Source organism: Salmo salar, chromosome ssa12, assembly GCF_905237065.1.
Source record: "Salmo salar chromosome ssa12, Ssal_v3.1, whole genome shotgun sequence".
NCBI classification, from domain to species: domain Eukaryota; kingdom Metazoa; phylum Chordata; class Actinopteri; order Salmoniformes; family Salmonidae; genus Salmo; species Salmo salar.
Genome location: NC_059453.1, coordinates 18,061,639 through 18,083,626, shown reverse-complemented (window position 1 = coordinate 18,083,626; position 21,988 = coordinate 18,061,639). Strand labels below are relative to the sequence as shown.

Genomic DNA, 21,988 nt, shown 5'->3' with positions numbered 1-21,988 from the left:
ACAGACTAATTATACATTGATTCATAACTATTTCCACTCAGCTCTTGTTTCTTGTATTTCTGCCTATTAGACACATGATGGTGGCATTGAATCACCTTGAGTGGCTAGGCCAGCGTTTCCTAAACTCAGTCCTGGGGACCCCAAGGGGTTCCCCACTAAGCAGGTAGCCTAGTGGTTAGAGCTGAGTTTAGGAAACGCTGGCCTAGCCACTCATGGTTAAATGATTCAATGCCACCATCATGTGTCTAATAGGCAGAAATACAAGAAACAAGAGCTGAGTGGAAATAGTTATGAATCAGTGTATAATTAGTTAATCAAATAATCTATGTATTTATTGTCTGAAATGTTGATCTTGTTTACAACATGATGCTTATACTGTATTGACACTAAACCACACAGTAAAAACTGCAAAGGTAAACATGTATTTAACGTATATAAAGTACGTAATAATGAAAAATGTGATGACAAAACAAGTGATATCATGACACTGAACAATATAGCATTACATAATATACAATTATAATTAATATAAAATGTAAAAAACTGCAAATGTTTAAATGTATGTAATGTACTGATTACATTTTTTTTAATAAAAAAAACAATATCGTATTGCATAATATTTTTTACCTTTATTTAACTAGGCAAATCAGCTAAGAACAAATTCTTATTTTCAATGACGGCCTAGGAACAGTCTTGTTCTGCCTTGTTCTTGTTCAGGGGCAGAACGACAGATTTATACCTTGTCAGCTCAGGGATTCAATCTTGCAACCTTCAGGTTACTAGTCCAACGCTCTAACCACTAGGCGATCTGCCACCCCAATATAGGCTACCTGCCACCCCAATATAGGCTACCTGCCGCCCCAATATAGGCTACCTGCCGCCCCAATATAGGCTACCTGCCACCCCAATATAGGCTACCTTCCACCCCAATATAGGCTACCTGCCGCCCCAATATAGGCTACCTGCCACCCCAATATAGGCTACCTGCCACCCCAATATAGGCTACCTGCCACCCCAATATAGGCTACCTGCCGCCCCAAATATAAAATGTGGAATAATATATGACAGCAATACAAAGTAAATCATCATTAAACACTTCAGGAGAAACTTGACCCAAGAGCTAAAAATATTAAAAAGCATTTATCAATATTATCCATATTAGTTGCTGAGGAAAGTAGGACTATTGATGTTAGAAATCCCTAAATGGCTAAATTCCATTGAAAAAGATCAGAAATATAAACTTCAACTATAGATATTAAACAGATTAGTACACAAGAAAAATATGGAAATGGAAAAATCCCATTGAAAAAAAGCAGAAGCATAACCCATTTATCATCAATATACATAATTATCATAATAAAATAATAAAATGTATATTCCAGCATTTACTCAAAAGTTAAAGTTCATGGTCTGGAAAACCTTCTAGATATGATAGCAAGATAATAGAGGTGTGATGCCTAGCTTTGGATTGGAACAGTAGCTCTTCAGTCCAGCTTCTGTGGTCCTTCTCTTCAGGCCAGGATCTGTGGTGCTTCTCTTCAGTCCAGCTTCTGTGGTGCTTCTCTTCAGGCCAGGATCTGTGGTGCTTCTCTTCAGGCCAGGATCTGTGGTGATTCTTCGCCAGGATCTGTGTTGCTTCTCTTCAGTCCAGGATCTGTGGTGCTTCTCTTCAGGCCAGGATCTGTGGTGCTTCTCTTCAGTCCAGGTTCTGTGGTGCTTCTCTTCAGGCCAGGATCTGTGGTGCTTCTCTTCAGGCCAGGATCTGTGGTGCTTCTCTTCAGGCCAGGATCTATGGTGCTTCTCTTCAGGCCAGGATCTGTGGTGCTTCTCTTCAGAGGGAGATTCCCCTCACATTCTGAAAGAAGATATACTGAATTAGCACTCCCTCTAAAATGTTTATGGCACACACACACACACACACACACACACACACACACACACACACACACACACACACACACACACACACACACACACACACACACACACACACACACACACACTTACTGCCAGGGTGTCATACTCTGGTGACCTGGTCTTCATGTTCAGAGGTGTGTACATGTCACTGTTGGGGTCACTGGTAGGGTCAGGATGGACATTCTGTGGACGAGAGAGAGAGAGAGAGAGAGAGAGAGAGAGAGAGAGAGAGAGAGAGAAAGATGGAGTTGGAGAGAGGAAATGCATGAGTTCATTGAGACACTAGTCTTTCTATAATTTTCTCTATACACATTCAAGTACTGTATAAAACAAACACACTAACAAACAATCAAAATGAATTACAAGAGACTTACTGCCAGAGTGTCATAGTCAGGGGACATGGTCCTCATGTTCAGACCTGTGTACATGTCACTGTTACAGTCAGGACGGACACTCTGTGGAGAGAGAGAGAGAGAGAGAGAGAGAGAGAGAGAGAGAGGTAACAATTAAAATAGTATGAAAGAGACTGTCGTGACACAGTAAATGAATGAAAATGGAGTTGTAACTCAAGGTTTCCCAAACTCAGAGCTGGTCCCTGCACATTTTGATCTCAGAGCTGCCATTTTGTTTTTTGGAAAAGGATATATAATAAAGACGATGAGTTGTTGGGGGGGGGGTCCTGGTGTAAGTGATATAATCACCTGTGTGTCTGCTGTGGCATCACTTCCTCCTGTGGATCTCCTGTAATGAGGGACAGAGTGAGATCTGCTCTCTACTGACCTCTAGTGGAAGTTGATGTGTTACTAATATAGTTTAGTAGTTAAGGGCTTTGGGCCAATAAATAAATGAATGAGGTTAATAACAAATCAGAGTGATAAGGTGAAAGAATAATACAAATATCAATTTTCCCTTCTTCACTCACCTGAACCACATGAGTCCAGAGAGACAGAGGATGAGAACCAGAACAACCACTATGATTCCTACAGCTGCAGTCAGAACTGAGGTCTGTTTCTCTATAATAAAATATGGATGATAGGAGTACTGTAATAATACTAGTGTCTAGGACAATAAACAACATCTGTTAACTGATCTAATCTCAACGTATATATAATTATAAAACAAAGTCTAATAAGCCAATGTACAATTATTAAGATGAGCATGAAATGTCATTTTGTATTGAAATATTGAAGATGAAAGTTCACCTGGTAAAATGATCATCAGAGCTGTAGAGTTCCTAGATCCTCTTCCATTCCAGGCCTCACAGTGGTAATGTCCATTGTCCTTAGACTTGAACTTACTTATGTTGTACATCTGTCCAAATCCATTTAGAAAAGTCTTATTTTGAAAGTACCAGGTGTATTTGTCCACAGGTGGGTTGGCATCACTGCTGCAGGTCAGAGTCACTGAACTGCCCTCCACTATTTCACCAGAGGGACTGACTGACACTGAGGTGTTCTTTGGACCATCTGGTGGACAATATGTAACAACAGTGTTTTAAATAGTGTTTTACTTGTAATTGAAATATGAATTTAAATGTGATCCTCTGATTAAAAGATGAGGTTAGGTGTACTAACACTGAACGTCCACAGACACAGAAGAAGAGTTGAGACGTCCATATTTATTCTCAGCCTCACAGTAGTATTCTCCACTGTCCTCAGAACTGATGGTCGTGAAATTGTATGTCTTTTCAGATCCTGTCAGTGAAGCTCCATTCTTCTTGTACCAGGTGTATTTGTCCACAGGTGGGTTGGCATCACTGCTGCAGGTCAGAGTCACTGAACTGCCCTCCACTATTTCACCAGAGGGACTGACTGACACTGAGGTCTTCTTAGGTTTATCTGATGTAAAATACCAAACATTTTGTCAAAGTAGTATTAACAATAAGTAAAAGATATATTTTTGTTGTAAAATTATTGACAAAGTAAGGCATGTCTATTTTGCCTGAGTGCATGATACTTGCTAAGTAGAAATCAAATCAAATAGAATACTGAACTATTTTGTTGCACTGTACTCACACACTGCAGGAGAGCTGAGATCCTCTTGGCCTTTTACAGCACAGTAGTAGCTGTCTGCATCCTCACTGCTGATGGAGTACATGGGGGAGGAGTTATCTTGTACATTCTGTCCATTCCTGTACCAGATGTAGGTGGGGTTGTCAGTCAGAGTACAGGTGGTGATACAGGTCAGTGTCTTCTGTCCCTCTGCAGCAGGAGTCACCTTCACCTGCAGACCTGAAACAATATGTATAAAACCACATACACCTCTGTGTTAACAGGATGGTTCATTTATTTTCTCCTGTAATTCAATATGATTTACAGTTGTATCATACAGTGTAGTATTACCTGTGACAGACAGAGTTGTTCCTGGGAAACTATGACCCCATTCAACGTAGTCTGTTTTAAAAGTGAAGCGATACTCAGCTGAGTCCTCCTCTCTCAGATCTGTGATTCTCAGGGTGAAGGGACCTCTGTATGTTCCAGTGTACTTCACACGACCTGTATACCCTGGGTCTCTGGTTAGGTCTTCAGGGGTCGACTTATCACTTCTAAACCAGAATGTTGATGTGGTGGAATAATAACCAACATAAGTACAGGATATGTCCACTGTTGACCCCTTCAAGACACAGATTCTCCTCTTGGTGTAAGTTACTCTGCTGCAGATCTGACCCTGAACACCTGAAACACAGTGACATAACAAGAGGACAACTGGATTATATTCTCAGTTCTTTCTAGAAATCCTAAAAGTTCTCATAGTGAAACCAACACACACAGGTTAAACAGTATTTTCAATGATTAATTAAATAAACACTCACACACTGCAGGAGAGTGAAGATACTCTTGGCCTTTTACAGCACAGGAGTAGCTGTCTAGAGCATTAGGGAGGACTGAATAGAGGGACGTCTTCTCAGTTACAACCTGTCCGTTCTTGTACCAGATGTAGGTGGGGTTGTCAGTCAGAGTACAGGTGGTGCTACAGGTCAGTGTCTTCTGTCCCTCTGCAGCAGGAGTCACCTTCACCTGCAGACCTGAAACAATATGTATAAAACCACATACACCTCTGTGTTAACAGGATGGTTCATTTATTTTCTCCTGTAATTCAATATGATTTACAGTTGTATCATACAGTGTAGTATTACCTGTGACAGACAGAGTTGTTCCTGGGAAACTATGACCCCATTAAGTTCTTGTTTTAAAAGTGAAGCGATACTCAGCTGAGTCCTCCTCTCTCAGATCTGTGATTCTCAGGGTGGAGGGACCTCTGTATGTTCCAGTGTACTTCACACGACCTGTATACCCTGGGTCTCTGGTTAGGTCTTCAGGGGTCGACTTATCACTTCTAAACCAGAATGTTGATGTGGTGGAATAATAACCAACATAAGTACAGGATATGTCCACTGTTGACCCCTTCAAGACACAGATTCTCCTCTTGGTGTAAGTTACTCTGCTGCAGTCCTGATCCTGAACACCTGAAACAAAGTGACATAACAAGAGGACAACTGGATTATATTCTCAGTTCTTTCTAGAAATGATAAAAGTTCTAATATGACATAGTGAAACCAACACACACAGAGGTTGTAGCGGTACTGTTAATTAAAGAAACACTCACACACTGCAGGAGAGTGGAGATCCTCATGGCCTTTTACAGCACAGGAGTAACTGTCCTCATAGTTACTGGAGACTGGGTCTTTGTACTGGGGGGAGGTGCTCTCATCTAGATGTTGTCCGTTCTTGTACCAGATGTAGGTGGGGTTACCAGTCAGAGTACAGGTGGTGATACAGGTCAGAGTCTTCGACATTGCCGACCGTGGTGGAGTCACCTTCACCTGCAGAGCTGGAGTAGATCACAACATTAAAACCCTGAATCACCTGTTCTATAGTTTAATCACATGATGCAAGACATTCTCATACTCATTTCATTCTTCAATCTGTTTCATACATACAAATCCAATTTCTAGACCGAAATGGACAGTAGATATTAATTCAAAAGACAGAGTATAAGCAGTATAAAGCATGTAACTGTACCTGTTAGAGACAGAGTGACTCCAGGATCACCAGTATGTAGAATGTTACTGTACCTGTGACAGACAGAGAGACTCCAGGATCACCAGTATATAGAATGTTACTGTACCTGTGACAGACAGAGAGACTCCAGGATCACCAGTATATAGAATGTTACTGTACCTGTGACAGACAGAGTGACTCCAGGATCACCAGTATATAGAATGTTACTGTACCTGTGACAGACAGAGTGACTCCAGGATCACCAGTATATAGAATGTTACTGTACCTGTGACAGACAGAGTGACTCCAGGAACACCAGTATATAGAATGTTACTGTACCTGTGACAGACAGAGAGACTCCAGGATCACCAGTATATAGAATGTTACTGTACCTGTGACAGACAGAGAGACTCCAGGATCACCAGTATATAGAATGTTACTGTACCTGTGACAGACAGAGAGACTCCAGGATCACCAGTATATAGAATGTTACTGTACCTGTGACAGACAGAGAGACTCCAGGATAACCAGTATATTTCCCTCCAGTCTGATCTGTTATAAATCTGAACTTGTACGTAGCTGAGTCTCTCTCTCTCAGGTCTGTGATTGTCAGGTTGTGGCCATTCTTCTTATCCCCATGATACTCCAGACGACCTGCATACTCTGGGTCCTGACCTAGATCTTCAGGTTCTACACCAGTCCCCCATTTAGTGAACCAGTAGGTTGATGTGACTGTACCACTGGGATATCTGATAGAGCAGGACAGCTCCACTGTTGACCCCTTCAAGGCACAGATACTCTGAGTGGTGTAAGTCACACTCCAGCCATACTGACCCAGTACCACTGAAACACAGTCACATAACACAATGGTATCAGAATGAAGACAAGGTCTATTGGCTCACACTGAAGGTAGGGTTTGACCACACTTTGTTGCCGTAGTTCCTGATTTGAGTGTGAATGGAAACCAGAGATAAGAATCACTCAGTGAGGTGTGAAAGATAACTATTTAAAGTGAAGTGGAGACTCCTAACAGAACACACCAGAATAACATTATGATTCTTATCCTTTTAGAAATGTCTGTAGATTATTAAACAGAGCAACTAAAAGATAAGAATGAGACCATACCTGCTACAGACCAGAGAAAGACCACCAACACACTTCCTGCTGTTCTCAAGGCCATTGTTGCATCTCCCACCCTGCAGTCTTAGAAACATAAACAACAAGTCACTCTATAGCTGGTGAATAACTACATACATACCATCAGGGGCAGCAGGTAGGGCTCTAGTCAAAAGTAGTGCACTCTATAGGGAATATGGTGTCATTTGGGATGCAGTATAACAACACATCATCATCACAGCCTTGAGTGGATGGTGTGTAAATAACATCATTATAATAGTTTGGTAATATGGTCTGTGTCAGCGGTATCGGCAGGTAGCATAGCGATTAAGAGAGTTGAGCCAGTAACTGAAACATTACTGGTTCAAATCCCCGACCTGGCAAGGTGGAAAAATCTGCCAATTTGAGCAAGGCAGTTACCACCAGGTTGAATGATAGCTCCTATCCCCAAGCTGTGAGACTACACAACAAGTCACACATACCTTTTATAGGAGTAGGATCTAGGATTAGTTTCCCATTTAGATCATATTTATATGGACCAGCAGGACCTGATCCTAGATCAGCACTCCAAGTCTGAGACCCTTGAGTACATGACTTATGGCTAAAAACAAACAACTATATTTCAAGATATCAAGAGTACTTACAGAGTGAAGGGGAGAGGTCTTGTACAGTGAGTCAACTGACTGGTAGTGAGTGTGAACTGCTAGTAAGTGTCAGTTCTGTGGTTGATACATACTGTATTTAAAGTAGTCAGAACACAAGTAGCTGATAAAGAGGAAGGAAAGGACAGTTCTTTAAGACATTAACATGCATGACGTGCACAAAAGCACGTCAGAATAGTGTTGACTATAACCTACTATTTAGAATGTTTATAATATCTTAGAATGTGTTTACTATAGTCTACTATTTGGAATGTTTATAATATCTTAGAATGTGTTTACTATAGTCTACTATTTAGAATGTTTATAATATCTTAGAATGTGTTTACTATAGTCTACTATTTGGAATGTTTATAATATCTTAGAATGTGTTTAATATAGCCTACTATTTAGAATGTTTATAATATCTTAGAATGTGTTGCCTTGCCCCTCTCAGTTCTACATGGAACAGGTCAAAGTTCTATATATTTATTATTATTTATCTAAGCCTTATTTTACCAGGTAGGTAAAATTCTCATTTACAGCAACAACCTGGGGAATATTTAAAAGGGGGATGAATGAGCCAATTCAAATCTGGGGATGATTAGGTGGCATGAGGGCCAGATTGTGAATTTTAGCAGTGGACACCAGGGTTAACACCTCTACTCTTACAATAAGTGGCATGGGACCTTTAGTGACAACAGAGAGTCAGGACACCCGTTTAACATCCCATCCAAAAGACAGCACCCTACACAGGGCAATGTCCCCAATCACTGCCATGGGGCATTGGGATGTATATTTTTAGACCAGAGGAAAGAGTGCCTCCTTCTGGCTCTCCAACACCACTTCCAGTAGCTTCTGGTCTCCCATCCAGGGACTGACCAGGGTGAACGCTGCTTAGCTTCAGAAGCAAGCTAGCAGTGGGATGCAGGGTGGTATGCTGCTAACTGTTGGCCAGTTCCATGGACTTGTAAGTAAGCATTTCATGAGGTCTACGCCTTTCATTAGATTTTACTTCTATTCTACAAACCCATTCAATTTACACTCCTCATCAGCTGCATCAAAGTGGTACTGAAGGTTCCAGTGTTCTAGACCGGAGCTCTCCCTACTGGCATCTCAACATTACTGCACCATCCTAATGATAATGTCCTCAATAATGTTGGGCTAATAACAACATAACAAACTGACAATACATCAGATAGAATGGTGAAACACAACACTGGCTACTCGACAAAGTCACATTGAAGCACACAAACACATGTTTGTAGTAGTACACCATGCCACTGTCATTCTGTTACACTGACTGCGTCCTAAATGGCACCATAATCCCTATTTAGTGCACTACCTTTGACCAGAGCCCTATGGGCCTGGTATGACTGTGTGCATTTGCATGCCCTCTCAACTTGACTGGCCTGCATCCCTGTCAATCACCCTTTGCACCCGGTGTTCATCCAACCAATCAGGGTGCTTGGATGCGCTGCAGGACACCGCCTCCCCTCACCTTTAGTTAGTGCATGGCATCTTTAGTCTTGAGAAGTGGTGTTGTGTTGCTGACAGACTTTTGACATGCAGTTCCTTACTGAAGTGTGAGACCAGCGAATATAACCACACAATAATATAAAACATCTTCAAATGGAAACAGCTGTGTCTGCATGTATGTGGTGGTGGTGACCATCAAGAGTAGAGTGACGGGCCTCAACACCATGTTCTGACCAGACAGCACTATAGTGGACAGAACCTAAACCAATCAGCATTAAGTACGTAGCGGGTCTCGGCATTGTCAGCTAACCGCTCAGACGAGATCCAGCTGTTTATACATGTAAAAACGGTCTGGATGACCTCTACTAATCCCTAGGTACTGACTCAGGAATGTGTGAAGGACCACAGGGATGTCTGACAAAGGGTTGTTATTGTGACCACAACAAGGCCCTCCGGTTCACTTTGGGTTCTTATACAACAGGGTTTCTAGGAGGAAAGAGATACATGGAAATAGAATTAAACCTTCTCTCCAGCTGCTTCTTACCCGTTGTGCATTTTGTCCCTTCCTGCCTCCAGGCCAGGATGATTACATCATGCAGTCCATGCATCTGTTCAACAACGTCATTTAGTGACACTTCTTGTGGGTGTGGCCTATTGAAGGGACGCCAATATTTACCCCAACTGCCCCCGCCCCATGTTCTATCCCAAAAACAGACTCAATGGGGCTATCAGGGGGGTAAACGATACCTCTCCATTGGATCTCCACTCTCCCATCCACCCCTCACCCCTCTCTTCCTACCTGGGATAGTTTGACACTAGTTAGGGGGTCAAGAAACAGATGACATCACATTCTCACTAAACAATGATGTATTCTATTCTCTAACTACTAATTGGACAAAATTGTGGATATTCATCTAAGGACAAAGGCTTTAAATCAACAAATAATCTGAACTTGTTAACTGTGAGATGTAATATTATAAATCATGGAACATTCCGGTATGTTCCATCTTTCTGTGTTCCGGAGTGGAATGCCCTCGCTGATGGAACTACCTTCAACACTCCAAACATCCATGATGTCATATTGTGTCTGCATGATGTGTTTTAAAATGGCAATACATAATATTTCATGTAACAGGACATTGCTCCTTCTGAAAGTGTCTGTGTTTATTTTGTACAGACATGATGATGATATTGAAGGTGAATAAACCACTATTGCTCTCCAAAACAATGTAAATGTTTTGTAAACACACACACACAACACACACACACACACACACACACACACACACACACACACACACACACACACACACACACACACACACACACACACACACAGTTATTCTTGACCCTGTTATACTTTGACAGTGAACATGACCCTACTGAATGGAGATCTGGGTATTACTGGCATACTCTACTCTACTGATCACGTATTAAACATGCAATTGAATAAACTGAACTAAACTAAACACATGAAACCACAGTCCAGGATCAGTATTCACAAAGTGTATCAGAGTAGGAGTGCTGATCTGGGATCAGTTTAGCCTTTTAGATCATAATTATATGGACCGTCTGAGACACTTTATGAATACAGGCCCTGATGTAACAACCAAAACACAGTTCAAAATAAACCAACAAGTACAAAGATACAGGAAGTAATTTGATGTATGGCTAAAAACATCAAAACTAAAACTATATTCCAAGATATCATCAAGTGTACTTACAGAGTGAAGTGAAGGGGAGAGGTCTTGAACAGTTAGTCAACTTACTGTCAATGCGTGGAAACAAGAAGTAGTCTACTGTAAGTGTTAGTAGAAGCAGGCGTAGCCTGTGTGAGTTCTGTGGTTGACACATTTTAAAGTAGCCTAGTCAGGGCATTAACATGCAGCAACAGCATGTCACATAAGGGATGTTACTGTATCTAAATAGAAAATGGTCTAAAGTCAGCATACTGTAGTTGCATTTCTTTATTTGAGGAGTGGGCCTACATGTTTTACAAGAGACAAAATGTGACCCATTCCATCACTCTTCATCAGCTGCATCAAAGTGGTACTGAAGGTTCCAGAACAGATGAAAGGGGAGTGTCTTTGGTACCAGTGTTCTAGACTAGAGCTCTCCCTACTGACATCTCAACATTACTGCAGCCTCCAGGCTTCATATGTCCCTACTAGTCCGATGTAAATATACAAAATAGAAGGTAAAATAACACTTGAAAATGCAAAAAATATAGAATAAACCAGGCACGCACGTAAAAATACTGTGTTATTGGGACTTATGTTGAACTGGCATTTGAATTGAGTGAATTAGTGAGCTCAGCTAGCTTGTTAGCTACATGAAGATGCTGTTATTCAGCGATAAACAAGTATTTTTGTGCATCACACAGCTACTCTGAATGGACTGGATTGTGAACAATACGATAAGCTGCCGCTGAATTACAGCAAGACCCCATCGTTAGCTAGTGAGCTAGCTAGTTAGCTAACATTTAGCTATCAACATTAGCTAGGTAGAAACAACAGACAACAGTGAGCTGTCGTTATGCCAAGGCCAAGGCAAGCTGCTCTGAGTTTGCAGTGTGTTCTTGTGTGAAAGAGATGTCTTCAGCTCACTGATCTTCAGAACAATGGACCCAAAGTGAAGCCTGACATGCATATAACTAAGTCTGTCTGTCTGTCTGGGATTATTGTGTCCCATTGTGTCTGCATGATGCGTGTTTTTTTAAATGACATTGATTAATCTTTCATGTATTTGGTTATTGCTGCTTCGTTATTGTTATTTTATTGTGTAATTCATTTTTATCATTTTAAAAATCTAATATTTTCTTACATAAAAACAACTGCGTTGTTGCTTAAGTGCTTGTCAGTAACCATTTCACAGTAAGGTCTACACCTGTTGTATTTGGTGCATGTGACAAATACAAGTTGATTTGATTTGTGTGTCTAGGTGCTGGACATTGCTCCCTCTGACACTGGGTTTCTGAACCTCTAAAAGTCTAAGCCGTTTGGGGGGGTTCTACTAGCTGACATATGGAATTGTTTTAAGGTGGTCGTACCATGGATCATTTAGCTATTTGATTTTGAATTATAGTACCCCTTTAGGTAAAAAAATTAAATACTTAAAAATGATTTGATAAAATATTGAATTTAACCTGTACTGCTATAGCCCATATAAACACATTGAATAACACATTCATAAATGGTTAAAAAAAAGACAGTGAAAAAATGTATATTAAGAACTAAGGTTTTGAAGTGACTGTCCTATATCTAGGAGATATAACAAAAGTGTTTTTTTGGAAAATTTAACAGACGCTTACCAGAGCGATTACATTATAAATTATTTCTGGTCCAAATATACAAAAGAATGTGAACATCCCTTCAGATTAGTGGATTAGGTTATTTTAGCCACACCTGTTGCTGACAGATGTATAAAATCGAGCACACAGCCATGCAATCTCCATAACAAACATTGGCAGTAGAATGGCCTTTCTGAAGAGCTCAGTGACTTTCAAGAAGATGGCACCTTTACAACAAGTCAGTTCGTCAAATTTCTGCCCTGCTAGAGCTGCCCTGGTCAACTGTAAGTGCTGTTATTATGAAGTGGTAACGTCTAGGAGCAACAACGGCTCAGCCGCGAAGTGGTAGCCCACACAAGCTCACAGAACGGGTCCAGCTGAGTGCTGAAGCGCGTAGCGCATGTAGAAATTGTCTGTCCTCGGCTGCAACACTCACTACCGACTTCCGAACTGTGGCAAGAAGCAACTTCAGCACAAGAACTGTTCGTCGGGAGCTTCATGAAATGGGTTTCCATTTCTTAAGATCAATGTGCGCAATGGCAAGCGTCGGCTGGAGTAGTGTAAAGCTCGCCGCCATTGGACTCTGGAGCAGTGGAAACGCGTTCTCTGGAGTGATGAATCCCGCTTCACCATCTGGCAGTCAGACGGACGAATCTGGGTTTGGTGGATGCCAGGAGAACGCTACCTGCCCCAATGCACACTGCCAACTGTAAAGTTTGGTGGAGGAGGAATAATGGTCTGGGGCTGTTTTTCGTGGTTTAGGCTAGATCCATTAGTTCCAGTGAAGGGAGACCTTAACGCTACAGCATACAATGACATTCTATACGATTCTGTGCTTCAACTTTGTGGAAACAGTTTGGGAAAGACACTTTCCTGTTTCAGCATGACAATGCCCCCGTGTACAAAGAAAGATCCATACAGAAATGGTTTGTCGAGATCGGGGTGGAAGATCGAGGGCATTAGCCCAGACCTCAACCCCATCGAAAACCTGTGGGATGAATTGGAACGCCGACTGCGAACAGGAACAGGGGTAGAGAGAAACAGTCAAAGCCTAAATCGTTTTCCTAGATATGGTCTATGTCTTTTCCAGAGTAGAGGGATTCACATCTTTCATCAATGTAGTTTTTTTTCATTGTCACTCGACAAGAGAATTCAGACAATCCAATCAGGGAGGGAAACGTAAATATACGCCATGTGGCAGCGGATAAAGATACAGATAAAATTACATTTAATAATGAAACTTCATCTGATTTGATAAAACTGTATTTTATTATGAATTAATACAACTGATTGACATAATAAAACAGTCATTTGTACACCCAGCTCCCCCACATGCTGAGAGGATACAGACAGATTGTCATTTTACATTGATGCTCTCAAACAGTCATTCTGTACTCCTCATATTGTCACTTTAGTCAACTTCAATTGTATTAGTCCACTGAACATACATGTATTAGTCCACTGAACATACATGTATTAGGTCACTGAACATACATGTATTAGTCCACTGAACAGACATGTATTAGTCCACTGAACAGACATGTATTAGTCCACTGAACAGACATGTATTAGTCCACTGAACAGACATGTATTAGTCCACTGAACAGACACTGAGTGTACAAATATTAGGAACACCTGCTATTTCCGTGACACTAACTGACCAGGTAAAAGCTTTGATCCCTTATTGATGTCACTTGTTAAATCCACTTCAATCAGTGTAGATGAAGGGGAGGAACAGGTTAAAGAAGGATTTTTAAGCCTTGAGGCATGGGTTGTGTATGTATGCCTATTCAGAGGGTGAATGGGCAAGATAAAAGATTTAAGTGCCTTTGAATGGGGTACAGTATTAGGCGCCAGGCGCACTGCTTTGAGTGTGTCAAGAACTACAATGCTGCTGGGTTTTTCATGCTCAACAGTTTCCCGCTTGTATCGAGAATGGTCCACCACCAAAAGGACATCCAGCAAACTTGACACAACTGTAGGAAGCATTGGAGTCAACATGGGCCAGAATCCCTGTGGAACGCTTTCGACACCTTGTAGAGTCCATGCCCCGACGAATTGAGGCTTTTCTGAGGGCAAAAGGGGGTGGCGCAACTCAATATTTGGAAGGTGTTATGGGTCTTGTTCCAATATCCACAGTAGCACACTACTTGTTTCATTTAAGGTGGTCTAGTGTGGATGTTAGAACACCCCATGGACACTGGTGACGTTCCAGGCTGACTCATGGTTGTGTGCCACGCCACGGACTGTGCAGTCGTGCATCAGTTTGCTATAACATGATTGGGTTAGCTGACATCTTAAACAAACACCTATCCAGGTGTTGTGAGAGAAGGCAGGTGACTGCAATTTAGTGTGCCTGGAACATGCCCCATATTCAATTAAAAAGCTTTATTTATTTATCCCATGTCGGGGCAATTACTAGGCACCCTATGGCATCAGGCTGGCAGTGAGTCTCAAAGTGACATCACAAGGGGTCAGAGATTCAGGTCACATGTCCAGTCACATGACCATACATACATGCACAGTAAAACACATGATAACAACAGATGTCAGCCCCCTTAGTGTTTACAACATGGTCATCATAGAGGAGGTTCACTGGGCAAAGATCCCTTCAAGTTCTAATGATGACATCATCTCCATCATCTGACATCAATGATGACATGTTTCACTTCTCAGGCCGAGGGAGAGGGGGAAGGAAATCAGAGGAGCACACCTCTTCACTTTGATTGACACTTCACACAGTCATTATATATGTGTAGTGTTCTGTCTGGGATCTGTGGTCTGTGCCAGAAGACTACAAACGGGGTGACACCCCCCCCCCCCCAAGCCTCCTGTTCCCTTTTAAAGCAGGGACACAGTCCCTCATCCTCATTATTCTCCTCCCTCTCTACTATCCAGTCGCTGCGTGGTGGTCAGGGTTGCCATGGTTTCCTGTCTTTTCCTCTCTGGTCAGGCTTGTGTTTGAAGCGACACTTGTCACCATAGAAACAGCCGGTGGTCCTCCAGAAGAAACACTCGTCACCGTTGATGGGAGCCATCCTCCTGGTCCTGGGAGAGAGAGACAAACAGTATCAAAACACAAACACCTGCACCTGTGCTCCTGCTTCCTCCTTCCATCACTTTGTACATTTCAAAAGTTTATGAGTTGATTGATAACACTTTAGAATAACTCATAATGATGTTTTGACAGACAGATGGATGTCCTTACCCTGTGGAGGCGTACTGGGAGGCTGAGGAGGTGATGAGGCCTATAGGGTTGGTCCTCTGAGGAGAGGGAGGGGTTCTCTGCATCCAGCGGTCTGGGTACCTGATTACCAGCCTGGTGCTCTCCAGCTCCACACCCTGGATAGGAGGACAAACCGCAGGCACATTCAAAATACATGCAATAGGACCAATAGCATGGTCCCAAAAGTACAATGGAACCAATAACATTGTATTGGGTTTTATTACCGGCACAAAGAGAGTTTTTCCTTTGCCGCAAGAAAGGAGTTGAATCGTTGTACTTTTCTCTCTGTGGTGATACTATTTATGTGCAAGACTCATGCTCAACACTGAAGGCTCTTGACTCTGTGTATCATGCAGAGATGTCTAACTCACCATTGTGATCTCTACAGTGCTGTCAGGTGGACATCAGTAGCAACACGCAGGCTCAAACACTGGTACATTCTTATTCATTTAAGAAAACCTGCTCTTCTAGCTTAAAATGAGAACACATAATATAAGCTCAGATCTCAAATCTTGTTTTATGCTAATAGTCCCTTTCATAACTCAGCCCCTGATCTTGAATTTCCCTCCAAGCCGACCTAAAACACCAGGACCTGGTGTCTGGAGGAGTTCAAAGGACAAATAGATGAACAGGTCATTGAGACATGTAGCTGTTTCTAGTTGTCACCACATGTCACTAGTTTGCATTGCCTTATGTAAGGAAGCCTGTTGTTTTACACTACACAGACACACACTGTTTGTTTGCTGGTGTATTTGAGCTGTTGTCAGTGTCTTCTGTCTATGTTGTCCTTTTAGTCAAACTTATTTTTAATCATGTTTTTGTACAGACGTTTTCGTTTTTCGGGATGTCTCATGGTCTGACAAACATCGCTCTCACTCTGCCACCATTCACCGCAGATGCGCAAGTGCGACATCGGCGGATGCGGTGGACTGATATCGCTATCTTGAACGGACAGATCTTTAGGCGACTTGGATTATTATGTTAATTAGATTTTTGGGGGGTTATCCATACTCACAGGAGGCCTTTAGCCTCGCCGTCATTGTAAATAATAATTTGTTATTAATAATTGACTTGCCTGGTTAAATAAAGGTTAAAGAAACATTGTCCCAATCGGACAACAGAACCAAAAGCATAGTCCCAAAAGTACAATAGCATAGTCCAAAAGAACAGTCCCAAAAGTACAATGGAACCAAAAGCATAGTCCCAAAAGTACAATGGAACCAAAAGCATAGTCCCAAAAGTACACACTCCTAAAGTTCAAGCTGAGGAATTGAAAATCACATCTCACATAGTTGAAGGCATTTAGACAGCATTATGTTTCATCCCACCACTCACCTGGAGCCTCTCCAAGGCGCGAGCGGCCATGTTGGCATTCTTGAAGTTGACAAAGGCACAGAATCTCTCATGTAGAACTCTGATACTCTCTATCTCGCCACACCTACGGTACAAAACATAGAATTAGAATGTAGAACTCTGATACTCTCTATTTCCCCACACCTACAGTAAAGAACATAGAATTAGAAAGTAAAAGAATAATGATCACCATTCCAACTCAACAAACAGATAAATGTCATAGATAGATAGATAGATAGATAGATAGATAGATAGATAGATAGATAGATAGATAGATAGATAGATAGATAGATAGATAGATAGATAGATGCAGCTACTGAACAAAAACAGATGGAAATGGGGCATGATGGTCGTACGTTTTGAAAAGGTCCCATATGTGTTTCTCAGTAAGGTCCACAGTGACGTTCCCCACCCAGAGAGAGGGACAGGGGGGCCTGAGGACAAGAGGAGAGAAGGGGACCATGGTGAAAAAGACATTCATTACAGCAACATTATAACATCACTACATTATGTATGCAACCTAAATGGCTCCCTATTCCCTACATACAGTTGAAGTCAGAAGTTTATATACACTTAGGTCGGAGTCATTAAAACTCGTTTTCAACCACTCCACAAATTTCTTGTTAACAAACTATAGTTTTGGCAAGTCGGTTAGGACATCTACTTTGTGCATGACAAGTAATTTTTCCAACAATTGTTTACAGACAGATTTGACTGTGCAGACTAATTTTACTGTGCCTTTAAACAGCTTGGAAAATTCCAGAAAATAATGTAATGGCTTTAGAAGCTTCTGATAGGCTAATTGACATAATTTGAGTCAATTGGAGGTACCTGTGGATGTATTTCAAGGCCAATCCTTCAAACTCAGTGCCTCTTTGCTTGTTATCATGGGAAAATCAAAAGAAATCAGCCAAGACCTCAGAAAAAAGATTGTAGACCTCCACAAGTCTGGTTCTTCCTTGGGAGCAATTTCCGAACGCCTGAAGGTACCATGTTCATCTGTACAAACAATAGTACGCAAGTATAAACACCATGGGACCACACAGCCGTCATACCGCTCAGGAAGGAGATGCATTCTGTCTCCAAGAGATGAACGTACTTTGGTGCGAAAATCAATCCCAGAACAAGGACCTTGTGAAGATGCTGGAGGAAACAGGTACAAAAGTATCTATATCCACAGTAAAACAAGTCCTATATCAACATAACTTGAAAGGCCGCTCAGCAAGGAAGGAGCCACTGCTCCAAAACCGCCAAAAAAAAGCCAGACTATGGTTTGCAACTGCACATGGGGACAAAGTTTTTACTTTTGGGAGAAATGTCTTCTGGTCTGATGAAACAAAAATAGAACTGTTTGGCCATAATGACCATCGTTATGTTTGGAGGAAAAAGGGGGAGGCTTGCAAGCCAGAGAACACCATCCCAAACGTGAAGCACGGGGGTGGCAGCATCATGTTGTGGGGGTGCTTTGCTGCAGGAGGGACTGGTGTCCTTCAGAAAATAGATGGCATCATGAGGAAGAAAATGTATGTGGATATCTTGAAGCAACATCTCAAGACATCAGTTAGGAAGTTAAAGCTTGGTTGCAAATGGGTCTTCCAAATGGACAATGACCCCAAGCATACTTCCAAAGTTGTGGCAAAATGGCTTAAGGACAACGAAGTCAATGTATTGGAGTGGCCATCACAAAGCTTTGACCTCAATCCTATAGAACATTTGTGGGCAGAACTGAAAAGGTGTGTGCGAGCAAGGAGGCCTAAAAACCTGACTACGTTACACAAGCTCTGTCAGGAGGAAGGGGCCAAAATTCTGTTAAACAATTGAAAGGCAGTGCTACCAAATACTAATTGAGTGTATGTAAACTTCTGACCCACTGGGAATGTGATGAAAGCAATAAAAGCTCAAATAAATCACTCTACTACTTTCTGACATGTCACATTCTTAAAATAAAGTGGTGATCCTAATTGACCTAAGACAGGGAATTTTTACTAGGATTAAATGTCAGGAATTGTGAAAAACTGAGTTTAAATGTATTTGGCTAAGGTTTATATAAACTTCAACTGTTGTTCATTACTTTTGACCAAGGCCTATAGGGCTCTGGGTGAAAGAAGTGCACAATCTAGGGAATAGGGCAGGGTTTCCACTAGCCAGTAATAGCCGACTTTTGGCCTATTAAAAAAAAAGAAATGTAAAAGCCGATAAATAAAATTGCTATTGGCCAATTGTCCGGGAGAAGAAGAAAAAAATCCCATTGCAAAATAGTCTAAAAAGCATTATTCATTGATGGAAATACCAGTTAATCTAAATACATTTGACTGGTCATGCTTATCAGTCTATAGGTTAATTTGAGGAATTTAGTGGAATTGAATTGCATTTTATTTAACACACGCGCACAGCACACAGATACAGAGCCTTTGAGAAAAAAATCTGTCAGACAGCGCGAGTGCTGCTGCTACAGCATCTCAAACAGAAAATGCATAGGCAATGAAAGGCAGGCTTCATCACCGAGTCACACACCACTTTGCAATGAGATGGAGGCAGTACACATTTTGAAAACATATACTTAATTGATTGAAACCTGAACGTTTTAATCAGGGGTTGGAACCAAAATAATTTTCCAATCTATTCGTTCTGACCAGAACCATTATTTTGTTTGTGCCGTTCCACTGTTCCAACCAGCAAAATAATGTTCTGAACCAGTTCAAACAAAACAAAAGTAATTGTTTATATTGTTCCTTTCTGTTCCTTATTTATTTTTATTTTAATCAAGCGTGTAATGTCAGTAGCTACAGTAGACTATGCTTCGGAGGGAGGGGCAGTTAGCCTACACACACACACACACACAGGCAAATATTTTCAGCTGGCAGGCAGGCAGACACTGGATTAAGTTTCTGAGTGACAGAGTGAGGGCTTTGCATAGGCACTTTGTTGCGTTTTTGGTGGGACTGGGAAAAAATGCCCGGAAAGAAAAGGACATTATTAACCGGTTCCCACACTTTTAAAATAACAGTTCTGTTCCGGTACAGTATAGATCACTTTCGTTCTCGGTTCTGGTTCTGTTCTTCATTTTCGGTTCTGTTCCCCAAACCGGTTCCAACCCCTGGTTTTACTACACATTATTAGGCATGTCTTACTTTGCGTCAAAGTAGCCTAGCCAAAATCAGACTATATCCGTGGAGGCAATAATTTTATATCAACTTTCTTTCTCGTCCAGTAAACAAAGGCACAATCCTAGTCATACCAGCAACCCATGCTAGTTGTTGCATATCAGATGTCCCCTCTTTCAAAATTTCGAACAGATATTTTCATCTCTGTCACATGAAACCACTCGCATGTGCGGTGCCCTTTTGACAATGGTGTTCTCCCGCTAATTGCATTATGGAACAAACATTCACACATAGCCTACTGCCTTGTGCACATTGTTGCATTTATAATGTGAAGAAATAATAGTTTAACATTTTAATCTAAACTACGTGGTCAACAACTTTTTCTGAGTCAAGATCACTTTGAGTCAAAATGCAAGCCGAGATTTACCGCTCAGATTTTTTTTAAACATGACTTAAACATAAGCCTTTGCAACATTAACTAATTAAAAACAGTTCTGTAGCAATGAGGTTTGTACAGTAGGCTACAGGCCCTATATATCATCACTGCATATTGGCTGCGCTTGAATTGGCCTGCCAATGTTGTTCTTCTCAGACCATTTCAGAATTGTAGGTATATGATCACACTGGTAATAGATCATTTGTTCTATTACTTGTGAGGCACAGCTGAGTGAGCATAATAATTAGCTTATTTTTTTGTACTGTACTGATGGCCTGCATCTGATGGTAAGTCTGAGGGGAGGGAAGGAGCAGCGGTGAGGCTCTCTCACCCGACTCACCGTCCCTCCTCTCTCCCTCCTTCAGCTGAGAAAAAGGGACGCAGTCTTCCAGCTGATGGTGAGGCTTAAGTCGCACTGCATTACTTCTGCCTCATGAACCAATTCATGTTGTTACTCCTATGACCAGAGAAATAACAACAACGCAAGCTTATCAAAACACTCGCATTTTATGGCTTATAAAACTGATGAACTAAGTGTTGACAGTGCTGAATAACAACTTAAACATGTAATTAATTATAAAATCAGCAGCTCTTTGCTGTATTTGTTGAGTCTCTGTCTACTCAGTGGCTCAGTTGGTAGAGCATGGTGTGTGCAACGCCAGGGTTGTGGGTTTGATTCCCACGAGGGACCAGTACGGATTTCTTTTTAATGAAATGTATGTATTCACTACTGTAAGTCGCTCTGGATAAGAGCGTCTGCTAAATGACTCAAATGTAATGTAAAATGTACTCATGGTTTTAAACGTTTAGAAATCTCATATGATCAACTTTGCTGTGAGTTCAAGGCTTCTTTTTACAGTCTATGGAGCGAGGAAACAGTGCAGACACGGTGATCTGAGCTATCTGATTGGCCAGCGGTAGGCCTACAGGTGCACTTGATTTGCTCTCTGGGCCTGCCGAGTAGGCGGAGTTCTACCTTTAGACACATGAAATGGTTTAAAATGGAAACACCTTGCCTTCCCGACACTAGGGCTGCTGAATCAAGTGCACCTACCATCAACAGCACGAAACCAAAAAAGGTTTATAGGAACGCAAGGCTTTACCGTTGGATTTTTCACAGAAATGCTTAGTGATCTGATCTAAACCTTCTGCTCTGCATCAGATTCATTAAAAAGTAATGTTTTTTAACATAGCCTGGTCCTACTGGTTGAATGAATTTGGGATCCATCTTCCCATAACTGTCCCAGAGTCTGTTTGGTTTAGACTATTTCTCTCTCCACAAGCTGACCAATAGAATAGGTTTCTACTATGGGGGATAGTAGATTGACAGGCTAGTGATGTTGTTGTTTGTGACTCGTCTTGTTGGTTGAGGGAAAGTAAATGTGGACAGTTATTCTAACATCTTCAAAGTGTGCATCAGAATTCAGTA

General features: G+C 41.5%; 2 protein-coding genes across 8 annotated transcripts in view; both read right to left on the bottom strand.

Moving 5' to 3' along the window:
- LOC106601708 (sialoadhesin) overlaps window positions 1–11,008 on the bottom strand; it is a 31,092-nt gene extending 20,084 nt beyond the window's left edge. Inside the window, exons 1-13 of one of the 7 annotated variants that reach the window (XM_045690941.1) lie at window positions 10,876–11,004; window positions 7,044–7,121; window positions 6,417–6,761; window positions 5,524–5,748; window positions 4,260–4,592; window positions 3,933–4,148; window positions 3,492–3,755; window positions 3,120–3,383; window positions 2,840–2,930; window positions 2,619–2,658; window positions 2,292–2,372; window positions 2,008–2,100; window positions 1,665–1,855 (exon numbers count right to left, since the gene is read on the bottom strand). In XM_045690941.1, coding sequence (XP_045546897.1) covers window positions 1,832–1,855; window positions 2,008–2,100; window positions 2,292–2,372; window positions 2,619–2,658; window positions 2,840–2,930; window positions 3,120–3,383; window positions 3,492–3,755; window positions 3,933–4,148; window positions 4,260–4,592; window positions 5,524–5,748; window positions 6,417–6,761; window positions 7,044–7,098 — 2,031 coding nt within the window. In that variant the 5' untranslated portion in view covers window positions 7,099–7,121; window positions 10,876–11,004 and the 3' untranslated portion in view covers window positions 1,665–1,831. Of the gene's footprint in view, window positions 1–1,664; window positions 1,856–2,007; window positions 2,101–2,291; window positions 2,373–2,618; window positions 2,659–2,839; window positions 2,931–3,119; window positions 3,384–3,491; window positions 3,756–3,932; window positions 4,149–4,259; window positions 4,593–4,729; window positions 4,943–5,523; window positions 5,749–6,416; window positions 6,762–7,043; window positions 7,122–7,678; window positions 8,012–9,695; window positions 10,387–10,875 lie in introns of those variants that run through there. The other 6 variants (XM_045690938.1, XM_045690936.1, XM_045690939.1 and 3 more) reach the window with 6 other exon arrangements.
- Window positions 11,009–13,687: 2,679 nt separating this feature from the next.
- The window catches only part of LOC106564362 (stress-induced-phosphoprotein 1), a 32,090-nt gene continuing 23,789 nt past the window's right edge, over window positions 13,688–21,988 (bottom strand). Inside the window, exons 11-14 of the mRNA XM_045690935.1 lie at window positions 17,376–17,453; window positions 17,002–17,104; window positions 15,649–15,782; window positions 13,688–15,488 (exon numbers count right to left, since the gene is read on the bottom strand). Of these exons, the coding sequence (XP_045546891.1) occupies window positions 15,353–15,488; window positions 15,649–15,782; window positions 17,002–17,104; window positions 17,376–17,453 (451 nt within the window). The 3' untranslated portion in view covers window positions 13,688–15,352. The remainder of the gene's footprint in view (window positions 15,489–15,648; window positions 15,783–17,001; window positions 17,105–17,375; window positions 17,454–21,988) is intronic.